The 21,360-nt window shown below is 42.9% G+C and overlaps 1 protein-coding gene across 7 annotated transcripts in view; it reads left to right on the forward strand.

Annotated features, from left to right (window-relative positions):
* The first annotated feature begins 3,074 nt into the window (after positions 1-3,074).
* The window catches only part of RALGAPB (Ral GTPase activating protein non-catalytic subunit beta), an 89,295-nt gene continuing 71,009 nt past the window's right edge, over positions 3,075-21,360 (forward strand). For 5 of the 7 annotated variants that reach the window (XM_086702176.1, XM_086702179.1, XM_086702177.1 and 2 more), the window contains exons 1-2: positions 3,075-3,367; positions 17,915-18,130. In XM_086702176.1, coding sequence (XP_086558302.1) covers positions 17,945-18,130 — 186 coding nt within the window. In that variant the 5' untranslated portion in view covers positions 3,075-3,367; positions 17,915-17,944. The remainder of the gene's footprint in view (positions 3,368-17,914; positions 18,131-21,360) is intronic. The other 2 variants (XM_086702182.1, XM_025931849.2) reach the window with 1 other exon arrangement.

The raw sequence follows: 21,360 nt of genomic DNA on the forward strand, positions 1-21,360 counted from the left end.
CTGCCCCTCCCCCATTCATGCTCTGTCTCTCTCTGTCTCAAAAATTAACATTAAAAAAAAAAGAAAAGAAAAGGGGGTAAACTAATGGAAGCTGTATCCTCTTGATGAGCTAGTCCCAGAAGACACATGGTATTCCTTCTGCCACATTGGCCAGAACAGTCACAACCAGACTCAAGGGGTGGGGACGGGGACATGGATCCCATTTTTTACTGAGAAGAGTGTTGGTTATATTGTAAGAACTGTATGGGGCGCCTGGGTGGCGCAGTCGGTTAAGCATCCGACTTCAGCCAGGTCACGATCTCGCGGTCCGTGAGTTCGAGCCCCGCGTCAGGCTCTGGGCTGATGGCTCAGAGCCTGGAGCCTGTTTCCGATTCTGTGTCTTCCTCTCTCTCTGCCCCTCCCCCGTTCATGCTCTGTCTCTCTCTGTCCCAAAAATAAAATAAACATTGAAAAAAAAATACACAGGGGCGCCTGGGTGGCGCAGTCGGTTAAGCGTCCGACCTCAGCCAGGTCACGATCTCGCGGTCCGTGAGTTCGAGCCCCGCGTCGGGCTCTGGGCTGATGGCTCAGAGCCTGGAGCCTGTTTCCGATTCTGTGTCTCCCTCTCTCTCTGCCCCTCCCCCGTTCATGCTCTGTCTCTCTCTGTCCCAAAAAAAATAAATAAATGTTGAAAAAAAAAATTTAAAAAAAAAAGAAAAAAAATACACAATAAATAAGAACACAATACAAAATTATATTTTGACATAACAGTTTCAGATGAAGACATCCCCCCAATTTATTCTACTCTTCTAGTTAGAAATTAGGATGCGGAACAAGTGTGAATTAGAGAAACCATAAAGTTTCCATCTGTATAGCGTTTCATGTTTCTTCAGTCTATTGTGTGTGCATACTTTCCTGACATGTTTCAAAGTATTCTCACGTTTAGTCTTTTCCCCCCGCCTCAGGTGTTTGTGCGTGTGTGCACGCTATAACTTTACGTTGATTTAAGTGAAGCCCTCAAACATTTAAAAAACTGGTAAAGAAAAAGGTGTAGAAATATGTTACTTTTGAGGAATGACTCTCTTACATCTTTTCTCCACCACCCCCTGCCTAATATTATATCTTATCTTCCTGACCAGTACAATGGTCCTTACCCTTTGTATTTTATGTAAAAGCCCTACTCTTAACTTGAAATTATTTATTGCTTATGTAATTTTTGTTTGCATTATTCCTTTAATCTATTTTTCTGTTAAAATATTTAGGTATCTTGGGTTGGAATTGAACATATTTTTTCCCATTAAAATTAATGGAAATAGGGGCGCCTGGGTGGCTCAGTTGGTAAAGCGGCCGACTTCGGCTCAGGTCATGATCTCGCGGTTCATGAGTTCAAGCCCCACGTCAGGCTCTGTGCTGATGGCTCAGAGCCTGGAGCCTGCTTCAGATTCTGTGTCTCCCTCTCTCTGACCCTCCCCCATTCATGCTCTGTCTCTCTCTGTCTCAAAAATAAAATACAAATGTTAAAAAAAAATTAATGGAAATATATATTCTTTCACTCAACAGCTTTCACTTAGAGGTATTCAGTATTTATATTAGAAATGTGTTTGGTTGAAAGTAACATAAAACTCAACAAACTGTGGTCTAAATAAGATTTTCCCCCTCTCATAAGCAGGAAGGGAGTCCAGTGTTTGTGCGGCTGCTTGAGTATATCCTCAAGAACCAGGCTTCTTTTATCTTTCTGTTCCACCTTCCTTAGCACAGTCCTCCTCGTGGTCTCAAGATGACTGCTGCACCTCCAGGTGTCGTGCCTCAATTCCATGAATGAAGTCAGGGGAAGGGGAAGGTCACAGGTGTCTCCAAAGACTTCCTTTTTATTCTGGAAGAGAGGATCTCCCTTCAGACTTCTGTCTCCATCTTATCGGCCAGAACTTGGTTTCGTTGCCACTCCTAGCTGCAAGGGAGGTTGGGAACTCTAGGCTTTGCTTTCCAGCCTCTGTAGTTTAGAAAGGCAAGGGATAAGAGGTTGGGATATTGAATGAACCTCTTAAGATATTTGTCACGCTGTGTTTAATTGAAGTGTATTGCTTTGATCAACAAAGTGTCCTGGATATAACCCCATTCCTATCCTGGAACATTCTTTCTCCTTGTTCCTCTTGCCTCTAACAACTTTCCTGGCGTGGGGGTGGGAGGGGGGGCAAGGTCTTGAGGAAACACTTCTCTTTCATCCTTTTTATTAGAATATCAGTTCCCTTGTGCTTCCTCCGTGGTCTCTTCTAACAGAAGGTAAGGAGGAGTCAGCATTTTCTCTGCTCTCTTCCGCTCTTTTCAAACAACCATGCCTTCAGTACTACTCAACATCCTGATCCTGTCTTCTTTGAATATCAAGGGCAGTCTCAAGGCCAGGGCCTCCCTTCTCTCTCAGCCCAAGTTTCCCCCTTTACACTCCCAAGGCACTTGAGCTGTACCTCTCTAAGGCTACTTATTACTTTCTTCGTTGAAGCTGAAACCAAAATACTGAAAGTGGAACTGTTTACAAAATGTGTGGTGCACTGTAGGTGCTCAAACCGGTATCTCCTGCTATTATTATTACTATTTATGTCTTATCCCCTATATCAGACGCAGCTCCTTAACGAGAGGCTCTGAATCTGATGTCTGATTCATTTTAGTAATCTGCACCTGGCCTGGAATTGAGGGCATTTCTCATAATTAATGCTATGCCCAGGTAATAAAGGGGCAGCGGGGAAAGGGCAACATTTCAAAGAAAGGGTGCTGTAATGGTAGGATGTGAGAAACTCCTAGAACCTGGGTGGGAACCAGAATCTTGCAGAGAAGCCCCTTCCTCTGTCCGCACAGAAAACACGCAAAGTCGGGATTGATGCACAGGGACGCAGGTGCAGCGCCCCCTCCGCGGCATTGGGATAAGGTAGGCGCAGCCGTCACTTCACTCCTCCCACTCCACTTGCTCCGGAAAGGGAGGAGGGAATATGCCCCGCGCGGCCATCTGGGATAGCTGCGCACGCGCAGCTTCCGGCTCCGTGTCTTGGGAATTATTTGACGCCGCCGCTTCGGACCGGCAGAAGGCTCTGATCAGGCGCGCTGCGCACGCGCGGTGGCCCGCTCGGTTCGGGGAGTTATTTGACGCTGCCGCCCCTGGCAGTCGGAAGTTGCCAGAGCAGAGCCCAGCCGGCCGGCCCGACCGGCCTTCGTCGTCCCCGGGCGCCCTCGGAGAGCCGCTGACGGGTGGACTGACCGACCGCCTAAGGACAGCCGGCCAGGGCAGCGAAAGCGCCGGCACTATGGCGCGGGTGGCGTGAGGCGGAAGGCCGAGTGCGGCCGGCGGCGGCGGCGGCGGCGCCCGCCCCAGCGATGCGGGCCCCGCCCGTCGCCTCAGGTAACCGAGCGGCCCTCCCCGTCGCGGCCGGACCCTCCCCTCCCCTCCCCTCCGGGCGGTCCTGGGACGGCGAAATCTGTTTCTCGGGCCTGGGTGCACTGAGGGCCCTGCCTTCGGAAGCACGTCTCTGCCTTTTTCGGGGGACCCGCGGGGTCCGGCGGAGCCTGGCCCTGACTCCGGGGCGAGTCGGCGGTTTGTGTCGGGTCTGTTCAAACCGGGTCTAGCCTTTGGGAGCTGCCCGGGTCGGGCGATGCGCTCTCCTGGCAACCTGGGGGAGGGGGCGGGTCTGGAGCGGAGCTAGACAACTCCGGCGAGGAATTTGGTCCAGCAGAAGGGTTGCTCGAGTTGCTGCCGCCCTGTGGAGGCGATGCTGCCCGCTGCACAGTGACAGTCGGATGAGGAAGAGTTAATAACGAGAATAAACAGCTTACCCTGGTTAAGCGCTCGCTGTACGCCAGGCCTTGTGCCAGGCCATTACGTTCACCACGTCTAACTTCACAAGAACCCTGTAAAGGTAGGGTTCTTATCCCCATTTTACTGACGATGCAACTGAGGCTCTGAATGGTTTGGTGACTTACCTGTCCAAGGTCACATAGCTGGTGATTTGGATCCCGGCATCCTGACTCCAGATTCAAGTTCTTAACAATTAGGTCAGTGGCTCTCCAACTTTGCTGCACGTGAAAGTCACCTGGGGCAGCCTTTAAAGATTCCTGATGCTTAGGCAGCACATCCAGGCCATTAAATCAGAATTGGGGGGTGGGGGGGTGGTGGACGTGGGGGGACCTAGACGTCAGTATTTTTTAAGGAGCCACGTGTGATTCCAGTGTGTAGCAAACTTTGGGAACTGCTGGATGGGCAGTCCTGCATCTCAGAAGACATTGCACTGTGTCTCCAGTTTCACTGTGTAGGAGAATCATCTGGGAGTTTGTTAAAAATGCAAGTTCCACTTGCAGAGATCCATCTTATCCTTGGGCCCAGTGACGACTCCACTTTGTGAAAGCCAGTTGGGGGTGGAAGGTGACTTTCTTTGCAGGGTTTCTGAGTTGCTGTGCCTTTAAAGTGTATACATCTCATGCAAAGCTGTTAGTTTGTAGTTTTCCTGGGCGTACAGTACTCACAGGTCTAGTGTCTCTAACTTCTGGGTCATCTTTGCACAGGCTGTTCTTCTGCCTAGGCTATCTTCCATGCTTTGTCCCCTCTCCAGCACTTCTCTCTCATACACGCGTGCACATAGCTTTTCCTTCCGGTTTTAGTAACTTAGTATATTTTCATTGCAGAATGCCTGAGCTGCTATGGCCTAGCATATTTACAGATTTTAAAGAAAGGCAGGGTAGTAATTCAGATTGTATTTGTTCTTGGCTGGTCCTTAAGCCATGTAAACTTTATAAAAGGGAGTGAGTGAATATGTGTGTGAAGGTCATTATGAAGGGGTTTGGGGACAATTTTTTTAATAGCAGTTAAGTATGGTGAAGTATGTGGACTGAATGAAAATATACACATTGTGTATAGTGATATTCTTTACAGGATAAGGATTGTTGTAGAAAGATTCTCTTGGTTGAACTTTGTACTCTTCTGTCAATTTTTAGGCTGAGGCTAATATGGAAACTGATGGGACAATTCTTGTTAAATTCAGATACTAAAGCAACTTGCCCTTGGTTCTCTCTGATCAGATATGGACAGAGTATCCAGTTCTGGCTTTAACACAAGGAAGAAACTCAGTCTTTAAGCCTGAGGTTTAACTCTGTAGTTGATATCCAAAGTAAAGGTGAAAAATTCCACATGATCAGTTAAAGACCAAAAGTGACTTGAATCAAGGTAACCTGAGACTTAGAAATGGATTCTGTTTGAGATCCTCACCAGTCTGAGCAGGTGTGTTCTCTGACATGTGTAAAAATGTTTTGGATAGAATACATGATTTTCTTTGATAGAAGATGATTAAAGTTTAAGGTACTTAGAGTTTAATTTTAAGTTTTTGTAGGTGAAGAAAGTAGGTAATTTGCCCGAGATTTCATGGTTGGGTTCTAGCACATCAAGGACCAGAATTCAGCTTCTTTCCTCTGGACATAGTGTTTCCTTCCACCCCCATCCTCCACGGTGAAAGGATGTCTTATTTGTTATTGGTGTGTGTGTGTGTGTGTGTGTACACATGTATGTTGGGGATGGAGGAAGTGACTGTAGTCTGCTATGTTTGAGATGCTCATTTAGATGTATAGTGAATGCTTGGCGTGTAACATGTACTTTGCTATATATACTGAGGATACCAAGATAAATACGACGCAGCTCCTGTCCTCAAGGAATCTGTAGTCTAGTTAGAGTTGTAATAAAAAGAATAGTTTCTGGGATGCCTGGGTGGCTCAGTCGGTGAGTGTCCGACTTGGGCTTGGGTCATGATCTGGCGGCTTGTGAGTTCGAGCCCTGCGTCGGGCTCTGTGCTGACAGCTTGGAGCCTGGAGCCTGCTTTGAATTCTGTGTCTCCCTCTGTTTCTGCCCCTAGCCCACTCACATTCTGTCTCTGCCTCTCTCAAAAATAAATAAACATTAAAAAAAATAAAAAAAAATAGTATCTAAGGCAGCTCTGTCAAGTAGAATTTTCTGCAATGTTGGAACTTTTTGGTTTTTGTTTTTTAGTATTTATTTATTTTGAGAAAGAGAGAGAGAGTGAGCAGTGAAGGGGCAGAGAGAGAGGGAGAGACAGAATCCCAAGCAGGCTCCGCACTGTCAGCATGGAGCCCAGTACGGGGCTCAAACTTGTGAACCATGAGATCATGACCCGAGCCGAAATCAAGAGTTGGATGTTTAACCAACTGAGCCACCCAGGCACCCTGATAGAACTGTTCTGTATCTGCACTGTCCAGTGTAGTAGCCACTAGCCACATGGGACTTTTGAGCACTTGAAATGTGGCTAGTGTAGATAAGGAACTGATTTCTAATTTAATTTAAATTTAAGTGGTTACATGTGGGTATGGCTACTGTATTGGGCAGAGCAGGTCTGAGGTATGAAGGATGAGACCTGTGGTGGTACCGGTGGGGGCAAGCAGGGGATTCATAGTATTCACACTTCTTTTCTTTTCTTTCTCTTCTTTCTCTTTTCTTTTCTTTCTTTTCTTTTCTTTTCTTTTCTTTTCTTTTCTTTTCTTTTCTTTTCTTTTCTTTTCTTTTCTTCTCTTTTCTTTTCTTTCTTTCTTTCTTTCTTTCTTTCTTTCTTTCTTTCTTTCAAACAGACTAGCAAAAGCTACTTGTTTACACTTTTAGGGAGGAATACAGGCACAACCTTTCTTTCGGGTATTTGATAGGATACCCAGTAGAATTTGGTATATAGGTGAATACATTCCTTTGTGACCGAACTTGGTTGATATTTGCCTTTTAGGGTCAATGGGACTACAGCAGAAACGTGAACTATAATCCTTCTGTCTTTACTCATCATAAAGTTATATGGATGACCTTGAGAGCACTGTGTGCCTTAAAATCTAGCGTGGTTCATTTGTTTACTCAGAGTTTTGGCACCCTGTTCCCTGTTTTTCCTAAGAGAAACAAAGCATGGCTGATAATATGTACCTTGCCTTTGTACATCTCAAAGTATGTTGACTTGTATCGCTTTATTTGATTCTTCCCCGGAGTACTTTAGGTAGGTACTGCGGGTGTTCTCCCTGCTTTGCAGACGAGGAAACTATGACAGAGAAATGCCAGGCGACTTGTCCAAGGTCATTATGGTGAGGTATGGAGTCAGAACAAAAGGGACAAGCATTGGACTTCAGAGCAGGAGGTAGAGTTTCTTATCCCAGCTCTCCTGTCACTTGCTGTGACTCTGAGCAAGTTCTAGCCTTACTTGCTTTCTCACCTAGTATCTAGTGCATCTGTCTTCCTTAACTTTGTAGGCTTGTTATTGGAATAAAATGAAATAACATGTGAAACCTCTTTCAAAATGATCAGTTTTCCAAAGGTGCACTGTTACCAAGCCAGATCTCTAGTGGTTTTTTTCCTGTATGATGCTGGCCTCCTAACTCATCACGTCAGTTATTCACGTTGAATACTATGGTGTGCCGGTGTTGTCCTAGATTCTTCTGTCTTCCTCGTTATGAAATCTTCCCTTGTGCAGCCACTGTGTCCTGTTTGTATCTGCATACCGCACACCTAGGACGATATCTGACATGTAGCAAGCGTTGAATAAATGTTTGTTTCATGAAATAACTGATGTCTGGATTTACTTTATGAAGTTTTTAAAAATCGATCTCTGTAATTAGACTTGAAGCTTCTTGTGAACAGGGATCTTATTTATTCATTATTATTATTCTCTGTGCATGGTGTATAGAAGGCATACACCTTGTATACAGGCATACACCTGTAATAAATATTGATAGAGTCAGTTGATACAGTTAATGTCAGGCTGTGGTCTTAGTGTGTCTACCAGCACCAACATATCGGTCATTTTGGTAATCTGTCAATTAGAACCTTTGTGTTACTTTGTGGTAGTACCAACAACCACGGGCTGTTACCAGAACACAGTCGCCTGATAATAGAAACCTCCAGAGAGATTACCTAGAAAATGGACAAATGCAGAGTTGGACGACACTAAGTGATCTGCAGGGGAGCACTGTCATCATCTTCTCTCTCCTCCTGTCGTACTTACTTCTGGAGTATGGAGGTAGAGACTTCTCTGCTAGCAGCTCAGGTTAATAGCTGACTGAGCCTGTCTGGGGAGGAGGCACAAGACCCTTAACATAGCAGTCAGAGCCTTTCAGCCTGTCCTCCCTGCCTCGTCCCCATCCTTCCTCCCTCCCGCTCCTCAGTATATAAGCCACACTGGAGTTTACTTTTCTATTGTCCCTTCAGCTTGTCTTGGATACTTACACCAAATTTCTTTACTGGGAATTCAGTTCCTGTTGTATCATTTCTATGATAAAGTTACCATCCTCTCATTCTCCGCCCCCCAGTTTTTACTAAATTAATTACAAATCTCCAATCGTAGCATTCATACTCTTTCAAAATCCGTCCCTGTTTATCTTTGAAATCTTACCCCTTGTACATCTAGCTTTTTTTCCTGCCACTCTGGGTTTTTAGTTTCTGGTGCTGTTTTTTGCTACTTGAAACAAGCGCCCTGCCCTTCCTCTTACATATTTTTCTTTTCTATCTGCCTCTTTTTGCTGTCACTCTTACTCACTTAATTTTCTTATGTGTTAAAATTGTAACCTTCCTTCAGTACCCAGTTCATTCTTCCCTGATCTTATCCTGTTGTTTTCCAGCTCAGCCCTTCTTTGAATCAAAAGGAATCTTTTGTCCTCTGAACTTCCTCAATATCTTGCCTGTAGCTTACCATAATCGGTTTAGTTAACACCCATCATCTCCTATAGATGCGGTAAAAAGGAAAAGATTCTCCTTGTGGTGAAAACTCTTAGGATCTACTCTCTAAGCAACTTTCCTGCATCTCATACAGCAGTGTTAACTATAGTCATCATGTTGGACGTTACATCCCTAGTGCTTATTTATCTTATAACTGGAAGTTTGTACCTTTTGACCACTTTCCTCCAGTTCCCCCTCCCCAAATCCCCCACCACTGGTAACCACAAATCTAATCTCTTTCTATGATTTTTGTGGGGTTTTTTTTTGTTTGTTTTGTTTTTTAAGATCCCACATATAAATGAGATCATAAAGTATTTGACTTATTTCACCTAGCATGATGCCTTCAGGGTCCATCCATGTTGTTGCCAATGGTAGAATTTTCTTGTTTCTTTATGGCTGAATAATATTCCATCACACACACACATACACCCTCCCCCCCCCCAACTTTTTTATCCAGTCATTCATCAGTGGATGCTTAGGTTGTTTCCATGTATTAACACTGCTATGAATGTGGTGGTGCAGATACCTTTTTGAGTTAGTATTTTTATTTCCTTTGGATATATTCCCAGAAGTGAAATTGCTGGATCATATGGCAGTTCTTTTTTAATTTTTTAAGGAACCTCCATGCTGTTGTCTGTAGTGGCTCCACCAGTTTACAGTCCTGCCAACAGCGCACAATGATCCCTTTTCCTTGGCATCCATGCCAGTGTTTATTACGTCTTTTTGGTGATGGCCATTTCAACAGGCATGAGGTGGGGGTCTCATTGTGGCTTCAGTTTGCATTTCCCTGATACTAATGATGTTGAGCGCCTTTTTTTTTTTTTTTTTTTTAATTTTTTTTTTCAACGTTTATTTATTTTTGGGACAGAGAGAGACAGAGCATGAACGGGGGAGGGACAGAGAGAGAGGGAGACACAGAATCGGAAACAGGCTCCAGGCTCCGAGCCATCAGCCCAGAGCCTGACGCGGGGCTCGAACTCCCGGACCGCGAGATCGTGACCTGGCTGAAGTCGGACGCTTAACCGACTGCGCCACCCAGGCGCCCCTTGAGCGCCTTTTCACGGACCTGTTGTCCATTCATAGATCTTTGGAAAAATGTCTATTCAGATTCTTTGCCCATTTTTCTTTCTTTCCTTTTTAAAGTTTAGTGTTTATTTATCCTTAATACTAAACTTTATTCATAATCAAGGAATGATCACAAAATGCCAGACTTATCAAATTAATATTTTTAAAAATTACAATACCTAGTGTTGGTTAGAGCCCTGGGAAACTGGTACTCTCTGCCCTGCTGGTGGGTGCTAAATAGTAGTTTCCTAAAAGGCTTGTGAAAATACATTTCAAAGAGCTAGAAGACGCATACTACATCTGATCCAGCATCAACGCTTCTAGCTTAGGAATCTAGTCTGAGGAAATATGCATATATGTGGATTTAAGAAATGTGACAGTTTATATACATCAATAAGTTAATAATGGTCATTTCTGGGTTACAGGCTAATTTTTTTTTAATTTTATTTTTTATTTTTTAAAATTTACATCCAAATTAGTTAGCATATAGTGCAACAATGATTCCAGGAGTAGATTCCTTAATGCCCCTCACCCATTTAGCCTGTCCTCCCCTCCCACAACCCCTCCAGTAACCCTGTTTGTTCTCCATATTTATGAGCCTCTTCTGTTTTGTCCCCCTCCCCGTTTTTGTGTTATTTTTGTTTCCCTTCCCTTATGTTCATCTGTTTTGTCTCTTAAAGTGCTCATATGAGTGAAGTCATATGATATTTGTCTTTCTCTGACTAATTTCACTTAGCCTGATACCCTCCAGTTCCATCTACATAGTTGCAAATGGCAAGATTGCATTCTTGAAAGTTTATTTATTTATTTTGAGAGAGAGTGAGAGTGGCTAGGGGAGGGAAAGAGAGAGAATCCCAAGCAGGCTCCACACTGTCAGCACAAAGGCTGATGCAGGGCTCAGACTCACAGACCACGAGACCATGACCCGAGCTGAAATCAAGAGTTGGATCCTTAACCAACTGAACCACCCACGTGCCCCCTGCCCATTAAAAAAAATTTTTTTTTAATATTTATTTTTGAGAAAAAGAAAGACAGCACAAGCAAGAGAGAGAGAGGGAGAGAGAGAGGGAGACACAGAATCCGAAACAGGCTCCAGGCCCTGCGATGTTAGCACAGAGCCCGACGTGGGGCTTGAACTCAAACTGCGAGATCATGACCTGAGCCTAAATTGGACACTTAACCGACTAAGCCACCCAGGTGCCCCATCCCTGCGCATTTTTAATTGGATTATTTGGTTTTCTTTGCTGTTGGTTGTATGAGTTCTTTATATGTTTTGGATATTAACCCCCTATCCTTTTTTTTTTTTTTAATGTTTGTTTATTTTTGAGACAGAGAGAGACAGAGCATGAGTGGAGGAAGGGTAGAGAGAGAGAGAGAGAGAGAGAGAGAGAGAGAGAGAGGGAAACACAGACTCCAAAGCAGGCTCCAGGTTCTGAGCTGTCAGCACAGAGCCCGACGCGGGGCTGGAACTCACAAGCTGTGAGATCATGACCTGAGCCGAAGTCAGACACCCAGCCGACTGAGCCACCCAGGCACCCCTAACCCCCTATCCTATACATGATTTGCAGATATTTTTTCCCATTCAATAGGTTGTTGATGGTTTCTTTTGTGTGCAGAAGCTTCTCAATTTGATGTGGTCTGACTTATTTTTCATTTCGTTGCTTGTGCATTAGCTATGATTTCCAAAAAATCCAATTCCAAGACCATGTCAAGGAGCTTTTTTCCTTTGTTTTCTTCTGGGAGTTTCATTTCTTACAATTAAGTCTTTAGTCCGTTTTGAGTTAATTTTTATGAATGGTATAAGATAGGGGTTGTTTCATTTTTTTTTTTATGTGACTATCCAATTTTCTCAGCACCATTTATTTTTTTTTAATTTTTTTTTCAACGTTCTTTATTTATTTTTGGGACAGAGAGAGAGCATGAATGGGAGAGGGGCAGAGAGAGAGGGAGACACAGAATCGGAAACAGGCTCCAGGCTCTGAGCCATCAGCCCAGAGCCTGACGCGGGGCTCGAACTCCCGGACCGCGAGATCGTGACCTGGCTGAAGTCGGACGCTTAACCGACTGCGCCACCCAGGCGCCCCTATCTCAGCACCATTTATTAAAGAGACTATATTTTCTTGTTTGACATTTTGAAATAAGGGCTACATAAGTGTGTATGTAGTTGTGATTGTGCTGATAGCAGCAGATACCACAAGTGGCATAGCCTCTGGTGATGGGATTTTTCTGAAATGGGCAACAATTCTTTTATTTCTTTTGTTAACAGTTCTTGGTATGGTAAGGTTCTAGACAAAATATGGTTCAGTCTTTTCTCAGTTTACGTGGTTAATTGCATTACTGGAAAACTCAGTGTATGTTAAAATAGCACAAAATATTTTGTATTTTTGTATACACTTTTAGGCTTAGACATTTAAGGACAGAATGATTTTCTGGCAGGCATTTGACAGTCGTGTGAAAAGTAGCATAATTGTTCATTGTGCAGAACTGTCTCCTGCATTGCAGAATGTCTAGATTTCCTGGCCCTGCCCATGAATACCAATAGCACGCCCCAATCATTTTGTTAACCAGAAGTGCACTTAATATTTCCAAAATTCCCTCTAGGGGGCAGTTCTTTTGTGTTGAAAACCATTGACCTAAATTCTTGAGTGTGTCTTGTTGGCCTTACCTCCTAATCAGAATTGAGTTTTATCACTTGTTTTGCTAGTTTAATAGGTACGAAATGAGATCTTTGTTGCTTTACTTTGTTTTTTTAAATTCATGTTTATTTCCAATATATATTTTCTCTTCATTGTTTTATTTAATTTGCCTGTAATTATAGTGTACATCTTTGTCTTAAAATTTTTTGTGTATTTTGTTAATATTTAGCATGTTTTTTCTATTAGATACATTTTAATAGTTAAGTTCAACTTTTTCATTGTATCCTTTCTACTTTACATGTTTCTTGAAATCACTTATTTCATTTTCTGACATTTAATCATTTAAATATTAATGCATTTAAAGAATTAGAATTTCTTACATTAAATTTATTTGTAAGTTTTTAAGAATTTAAGAGCTATTAAGCCTTAAAGCTTAATAGCCTTGGTCTTTCATAGTGTGTTTTTTTTTTTTTTTATTTTTATTTTATTTTTTAACGTTTTTTATTTATTTTTGGGACAGAGAGAGACAGAGCATGAACGGGGGAGGGGGAGAGAGAGAGGGAGACACAGAATCGGAAACAGGCTCCAGGCTCTGAGCCATCAGCCCAGAGCCCGACGCGGGGCTCGAACTCACGGACCGCGAGATCGTGACCTGGCTGAAGTCGGACGCTTAACCGACTGCGCCACCCAGGCGCCCCATTTCATAGTGTGTTTTTAAAGAATGATACTCCTGTCTTTTTTTCAGAATTGGAAGGGATAGCAGCTATGTCTTAAAAATGCATGTTCCCAGGCCCCAGTCCAGATCTATACAGAATTTCAGTTTCTAGTGATAGGGTCTGGAGATACACAGATTCTGCACCCTCCCCCAACCCCATGATTCTTGTGTATGCAATAGAGTTTGAAAACTAGCTTGCCTTTTTTTTTTTTTTTTGCCTTAAAATATTTTTTTTGTCTCCAATAGTGTGTTGTCTGGAATGTATGCTAAATATTTAGATATTCTTTAAATATTTAGAAACCATCCAACTACTTTAAAAAAAAAAACTAATAATTAGCATAAAGCAAATGGACATCTTCCAATTTTATTTGTATACGACATCCAAAATTTTTGACATACCTCAGTGGAATAAAGCGAACTTTCTAAAGTCTTCCTGTTTCCCACTGGTAAGCCTTGACATTCTGAAACATTTATGTAGTATCTACTGCATGCCAGGAACTATTTAAAGATTTAGGAAGTGAGGTTTCCATTCAAAAAAGGCTGACACTCTTGTGGTGAAGAGATCTTTACGTGGCTAACAGATAAGTTAGAGGCTTGGTATGAACAGCCTGTAATAGACACAAGGCGGAGGGTTGATTTGGGGAGTAAAGAAAAGGCTTACCAAAGGGAGGACGTTTGTGCTGTTCCTCGAAGGAGTAGTGGTACTTCCTAAGTACTAGGATTGAGGTGGGGCACGGCCGTGCAGTTAGTGGGGAGTAGTGCAGGCAGTAACACAGGGTATGAAAAAACTTGTTGGGTTTGAGTGATCATCATTTGTGGCGTTAGCTGGGGGAAGGGATACACGTTGGAAAGTGTCCATAGAAGATGAGGCTGGGGAGGCGGAGTAAGCAATTTCAATTAGAAGTCTAACAAGGTTTGTTTATTTTTTTTGGATCGTATAAAATCATCTTAAATTTTATATAGAAGAATACGTGTTTAATAATTTGGCCTGAGAATACCCAATAAAGCTTTGCAAAAGAATAGTGGAGGTGGAGGGGGCTTCCTTTTTAGATATTAAAACATTCTGTAAAGCGACCAAATTTAAGTCATTATGGCATTGGCACAGGAATGGACAAACAGACAAACAGATACATAAATAGAGCCTATATAAATGAGGATTTAGTGTAGAAAAATTGGTGTTTCAGTTCATTGGGAAACGGTGTATTTTTAACAGATGATGATGGCATAACTGACTGTACATTTACAAGATAATAAATGGCACCTTTCCTAAGCTACTTATATAAGTAAGTTCCAGATGAATATAAAATTTAAGTGTGAAGAAATAAGCAATTGTCTTGTGGGAAATCTAGGAGACTGCATATACACTTTAGGGTTATGCTTTCACACTTTTGGACCTAGACCCATAGTAAATGTATTTTACACTGTGACCCCAAATATAGTATTTACGGAAGGTGAAACAAGTTTCACAGAACTTTGCTTACCTTTACTACGTGCGGTACCTTTGTTGTATATCTTCTTCCATGTAACTGAAAACAAAAGTATTACCCATTACATTTATTTCATGATCCATCGTTTGGAAAACACTGATAGAGGAGATGGGAGGGAGAAACCACCGAAGCCAGACTCGAAACTAGAAGCTATAGGGGTGGCTAGGTGGCTCAGTCAGTTGAGCATCTAACTCTTGATTTTGGCTAAGGTCATGATCTCAGTGTTGTGAGATTGAACCCCACGGCAGGGTCTGTGCTGAGCATGGAGCCTGCTTAAGAGTCTCTCTCTCTCTCTCTCTCTCTCTCTCTCTGCCCCCCTCCCCCGCTCACTCTCTTTGTCTCTCTAAAATAAAAAACAACAAAAATCCTAGAAGCTATAAAACGTAAATATATGACTAGAACAATGAAATCTCACTTCATACCTATCACGTTGGCAAAGACAGAAAAAGAAAGTACTCCTTGGCAGGAGGTGGGGAGTGGGAACAGGGAAGGGCTCTCATCCATTCCTAATGTAGTTGGTTGTTAGAGCTTCTTTGGGGAAGCAATCTGGCAAGACCTATTAACATTAAAAACAAATGCCCTTTGATCCAATAGTTCATTCTTGGGAACTTGTTCCATAGAAGTTAAAAGGCCACTGTTTATATGAACAAGCATGTTTATTGCATCATTTCCTGGTGACAAAAAAATGGGAAATGGAGTAAATACACATTATTAGGAGATTGGTTGGATAAGTTATGCCACACCCATGCCATGGAATGTTACACACTCATTACAATGAGTTTATTATTAGTTGGAAAGATATTCATGAGGCATTGTTGAATGTAAAAAAAAACCCCACAGATGTAGAGAAGTATACAGTCCCTATCTATGCAAGTATATAAATTATTTTGATGTGATTGAATTAGGGTAGAGCAAATACAAGAGGAAATGTTAGGTTGTTAACATGGATTATCTATCCAGGGAAGTGAATCATTTGGACAGGAAATGAAGCTAAATAAAATGAAAAAGGTAAAAAAAAAACCCACTACACTAAAACAAAGCAGGGGCGCCTGGGTGGCTCAGTCGGTGGAGCATCCGACTTCGGCTCAGGCCACGATCTTGCGGGTTCATGAGTTCGAGACCCGGGTCGGGCTCTGTGCTGACAGCTTGGAGCCGGGAGCCTGCTTCAGATTCTGTGTCTCCCTCTCTCTCTGCCCCTCCCCCGTTCATGCTCTGTCTCTCTCTGTCTCAAAAATAAATAAACATTAAAAAAAAAATTAAAACAGGGGCGCCTGGGTGGCTCAGTCGGTTAAGCATCCGACTTCAGCTCAGGTCACGATTTCGCGGTCCGTGAGTTCGAGCCCCGCGTCAGGCTCTGGGCTGATGGCTCAGAGCCTGGAGCCTGCTTCCGATTCTGTGTCTCCCTCTCTCTCTGCCCCTCCCCCATTCATGCTCTGTCTCTCTCTGTCCCAAAAATAAATAAACATTAAAAAAAAATTAAAACAAAACCTCTCTGTAGTCTAATATTCTTGTGTATTTATGTAAGGGGCTGTATGTATAGTGTGTGTATATTGTATATACATATGCACGTATGTATGTGTTGATTTAAAAAGGTGAGGAAAATGTGTGGTGTGGGAAAAAAAGTTATCATCTGATGGAGATGGCTCCCTGTCAGAACTTTGCCTTTTTCCCCTTCCATTTTTGAGAGTGTTTATTTTGGGGGGAGGGAGGAAGAACACCAGAATATCCTTGGGGGAATCCCTTATAAACCTGAGGAAACAGAGACAGTCGTAATAGTTGAATCCAGGCTTCCTTCAAATTGTAGGTACCTTGTTAGATGCTGGTCTAACGCTCTTGCCGTCCCATGTTCAGGGCCTCTTGGTCAGAGGAGAACATCAGACCTCATAGGGTCACTGAAAAGTACCTGGGCCCAGGGTCCATCAGATTCCAAAAGAAGCTGAGAAGACTGGGGTTGGGAGGGTATGCAAGAGGGGAGGTGGAGGTGGTAGGTTCCTCTGTATGGAAAGGAGAAAGAAAGGTAGTTGGGGCCCAGTCTGTGAATGACTTTGACTTTCATGCTAGGGAGTTTAATCTTCGTTCTTCAGGCCTGTAATTCTCAAATGCCATATCCTTTGGAAAAACACTGATACTTGAGCTGGAATGAGGTTTTTTAAGATGAAAATTTAGCAGTGCTGGTCTTTCCCAGTGTGAAGAAAAATGAGCTTAAGGGAAGAATTTTTTAAAGATTAAGTGTACCCCTGGACTTTGCTTAAACTCTCTGGCCAGGCATACAGATTTCAGAACAAGTAGAAAATGGAAGTTGAAACAGAAATGAATTGGAGAAGGCTAACTAATCATCCTCGATTCTCTTCGTGAGTATGGTGTTTATGATGGTAACGTTTACGTTACATTCATACAGATACGTTTTCTGTGGCTAAAAGTTTTTTATTTGTGTGGTAGACATAGATCATTTCATGGGGGAATGTATAGGATAGGAAGAAGGCAGTACATGCCATGGTAAGGAACGTGGTCTCTGGAACCCAACAGACGTGGAAACAAACCCAGCTCCACCATGTTATAGCTCTGAAGCCTCAGGTAAGAAGTAAACCTCTCCGTGTCTCTGCTTTTTTGTCTGTGAAGTAGAGATAACATTCCTTAATACTCATTGAGTTGTTGTGATGATTGCGTGAGTAGCATGTAGTAAGTGCTCATTAAGTGGAGCTCTTACTATGTTTTCTGAAGAACACTGTGACTTCCAGGTGTTCCGTTACCGGAAATTTGTGTGTCACTGCTGCAGGGAATGAAATACTCTCGAAGAATTTTATGTCTGATTTGAGGACATTGGTGGGAAATTGCAGGGGTATGTTTCTAGCATGATAGAAAATTGCTGGAAATTGGAAACTGTTGACTGAAGAAGCTGGATCTTGGAGTAAACTCTTTCCTTTGTCTTCCTTTCTCAGGGTGCTTCATTCTTCTATCTTTTTCTATCTTGGAACATAGAATGAGGAGGGCTCCCTCATGTTAGGAGTGTACCAAATCAGATCATCTTCTCCCCCTGCACAGTGGCGTCTGTCCCAGTTCCGCTCCCGGGCTTCTGAGGCTCTTTTGGGGAGGTGCTTAGACAGCTGCTTCCCAGGGTCCACCTTCCTACCTGACCTCGCTGAGAGGCTATTTTAGGACATTCTCAAAACATTTAGACGCGTATTTTCTCAGTCGTCTTGGCCGTATGTTTGTAGCTGCTTTATCTTACCATGTAGGATAAATCTGTTCTGCTTAGTTTTATTAATTTGCAACAGTGTTTAACAATAATTCTGTTTTGTCTTTTCAGGTGCCATTTGGACAGTCCTTTAGCGGCACGATGTACTCTGAGTGGAGGTCACTGCATTTGGTGATTCAGAATGATCAGGGCCACACCAGTGTGCTGCACAGCTATCCGGAGAGCGTTGGGCGAGAGGTGGCAAATGCGGTGGTCCATCCTCTTGGGCAGGCCTTAGGTACCCCTTCAGTGGCTGGTAGTGAGAGCTTGTTAAAAACTGACAAAGAAGTAAGTGTTTTCTTCATTTCGTTTTACTATGTGAAAACATAATCTCGTCACTGAAGAATTTATTTAACATTGTCTTTTTAATGGATTTCTGTCTAATGGAGTAGTACATCTTTCTTAATTGTGACCTTTGTTTGGGTTGAAGGCTGGGCTGACTGAGAGTTTGTGGGGGTCATAAGGAATACGTTGTGCCATTGTGCTGCTGGCTCCCTACCGGCCAGACCCCATTCTCCACTTGAGCTGTGGGCGCGAGACAGAGACTTGAGTGTCAGGCCCCTTCCCCTAAGCTCTGGGCCCAGTCTTCAGATTTCTATTCAGAGGTGTGTTTGGAAGGTCTTCGCTGCTACCCCCATATGGCCTCTGACTGAAGGCCTGTCTTCTGTCAACTTTTCAGGCTACACATATGTGTTGAACCTGAGGTCCTCCTTTGTCTCCGTGTCTGCCTGCCCTTACCGACTCCCAGGTTTAAGAGTGCTACAGAGCAGCTAAGCCTATATGGTTGTGAGCCCAAGTGTTTGGAATTGGAGTTGTGTTTGCTGTCCCTAAAGATAAGGGCTCTTGGAGTAGCTTGGCCTGAAGTTGGTCCTGTTCTTGGATTCAGGAGATTGGGTTGAGGTAAAGTTTTCAGAGGGAGGTCATGAAGGGACCCTGAAAATGGAGGGATACAGGAACTTGCTAGTATGAGGTCTGGCTAAGATATGGGATTAGAACTGTGTGCTGGAAGAAGTTTATACAACCTTCAGGCTTTGGGTTAACTTATTTCTCAGACTCACCTTTTTTTCTCCCTCTTTTTGATTTCTTTCTAATGAAGGAGAGACGAGACTTAATCTAGACATAAAGCTAGTCAAGATATAAAACTAGTCTAGCTATAAGATTTGTGACTCTAAAGGCAGTTTATTTACTCTCTATGGGCCATGGGTTGCAGGAGGGTGAAGCTCCTCCGTTTGAGGAGTGTTTTTCTCTCTTCACAGGACCTTAGCAGAGACTAACCCCTGAGGACTGGCACTTGCCCTGGTGTACTCTCCTCTTGGTGGGTCTGGAATCTTCTCCTGGGAAGAGATGGCACATGAGTGGATAGAGGCGCTCTGGTGCCTGCCTTGTTTGTTTTCCTTTCCTCCCTTCTAAGAGATAGGAGACAACAGTCCTTGAATCCAGTGTCCTCTAGAATTATACAGTTAAACTATTATGAAGGTGACACCTAAGATGTTTTCTCCTTTAGGTTTCATCTGACAATTAGGGACTTGCAGCCCCTTTTAAAATCCCTTCCTAGGCGCGGTTCCGTTCCTCCCACCCTCCTGTGTTTGTCACAGCTTCACTGTGCTGTCGCAGGCTTAATGCTTATTGCTCTTGTAGATTATATTATATTAGATAAATTCTAGTGCTGTACATATTTTTACCCTTAGCTCTTGTAGTTGTTTTTGAGCTTGAAATTTTCAGTACCTGTGTTTAATCTTGTTAGATTCAACTTGAAGTCTTTTGGGATCCTGAATTTCTGTCTAACAAGTTAGCTATCCATTTTAGCTTTGTGGATATCTACAGATGGTCAGCATGTGATCTGTTCTTCTCTCTTTTCCTAAGTTAAAATCTCAGCAGGGCCTTTGGTGTGCCACTGGGCACCGTCTTCCTAAATGATCTTGGTACATTAGCCCATTGCTAGTCTCTCATCTTGTGTCTTATAAATCCAGCCATTCTGCCTTCCTATGGGTTCTATGCCTCCGTCTTGTCCACAAGGATATCGTGCCTCTGACCACATTTCTTGCTAGAGCCCAGATCTCCCTGAGCCAGAGAAGGGTGTTAATGGTATGGTGAGAGTAGCTGTAGATATCTAGCTGGAAGACTAGGGCTCAAGTTTTCAGTTCTACCATTTCCAAACCAGTGACTTGGGCCAAATTGCTTAATCTTAATAAGTGTCAGTTTTCTTATCTATAAAGTGAGGATAGTTTACCTTCTCACACAGGGTTATTTTGATGGTTAGAAGCTGCTTATGAAAGTGCTTTGTAAACTGCCAGGATTGCACAATTGTCTGCTGCCTTCATAGTAACCTTGTTAATAAAGGAATGATGCTTGTCTGGCATGATTTGTTCGTTTTGAGTATGTTGGTTCCTAGTGATCATGCTTTCCTTTTATAAGTGCTCATGAATCATCTGCTTAGTAATTTGTCCCAGAGTTTAGTGTGGAATTCCCTGAAACTTTCCAGTCTGTAGTATCTGGAATATCATTTTATCTTCTTTTGCAAATTGTGCCGTTTTTCCTTTGTCGCCACATCATGTTCATTCTTCATGGGCAGGTTCTCTCAACCCTTATCATGTGATTCAGTTAAGTAAAGAGGCTGGAATTCATTTAGTGCAGGTAAGTGCCTTGTTAAGATCTTACCCAGCTTGGGGTGCCTGGGTGGCTCAGTTGGTTGAGCGTCTGACTCTTGATCTTGGCTCAGGTCATGATCTCACGGTTTGTGGGATCGACCACCGCCACCCCTGTGGTCCACCCCTGCCTGCCCCATGTCAGCGTGGAGCCTGCTTGGGATATTCTCTCTCTCTTTCTCTCCACCCCCTACCCCCATCCCCCATTCGTTCACATGTGTGCTCTCTTAAAAGAAATAAACATTAAAAAAAAAGATCTGGGGCACTTGGGTGACTCCGTTGGTTAAGCATCCAGTCTTGGCTCAGGTCATGAACTCATGGTTTGTGAATTCAGGCCCCCCCACCAGAGCCTCTGCTGGCAGCACAGAGTTTGCTTCGGATCCTCTGTCCCCTTCTTTCTCTGCCCCTCCCCACTTGATCCTGCACACGCTCTCTCTCAAAAATAAACAAACATTAAAAAAAAATTTAAAAAATCTTGCCCATCTTTAGTCCCTTCTCACTTGTGTTTGTTCTTACCTTCCCATGTTCATTATGTTCTTTGGCAGAAAAAAATAGTCACAAAATAAGAGTTGAGCAGTTCATCTTCCTTCCTGTTGTTTGTTATTATTGCATAATCTGGAAATGGAATATAATTGAATATATGTATATGATTTCCTAAATGACACACATACCTGTATATAAATTAAAAGGAGAAAAGTAGCTAAAATTTTCTATTTTTTTGTCCCAGTCTCTATGGAAAATCAGGATGACCCATATTTGCTTTTTATTTCATAGTGCAAATAATAATAATGTCTAATGGGTAAAGCCAACATGGAAGTGATATTTAGAAAGAAGTAGTTTATTGTTTTCTTAAATATTTTGCTTAGGAAATGT

This window comes from Puma concolor, chromosome A3 (assembly GCF_028749965.1).
Source record: "Puma concolor isolate L17-30 chromosome A3, mPumCon1.1.hap2, whole genome shotgun sequence".
Taxonomy (NCBI): Eukaryota; Metazoa; Chordata; class Mammalia; order Carnivora; family Felidae; genus Puma; species Puma concolor.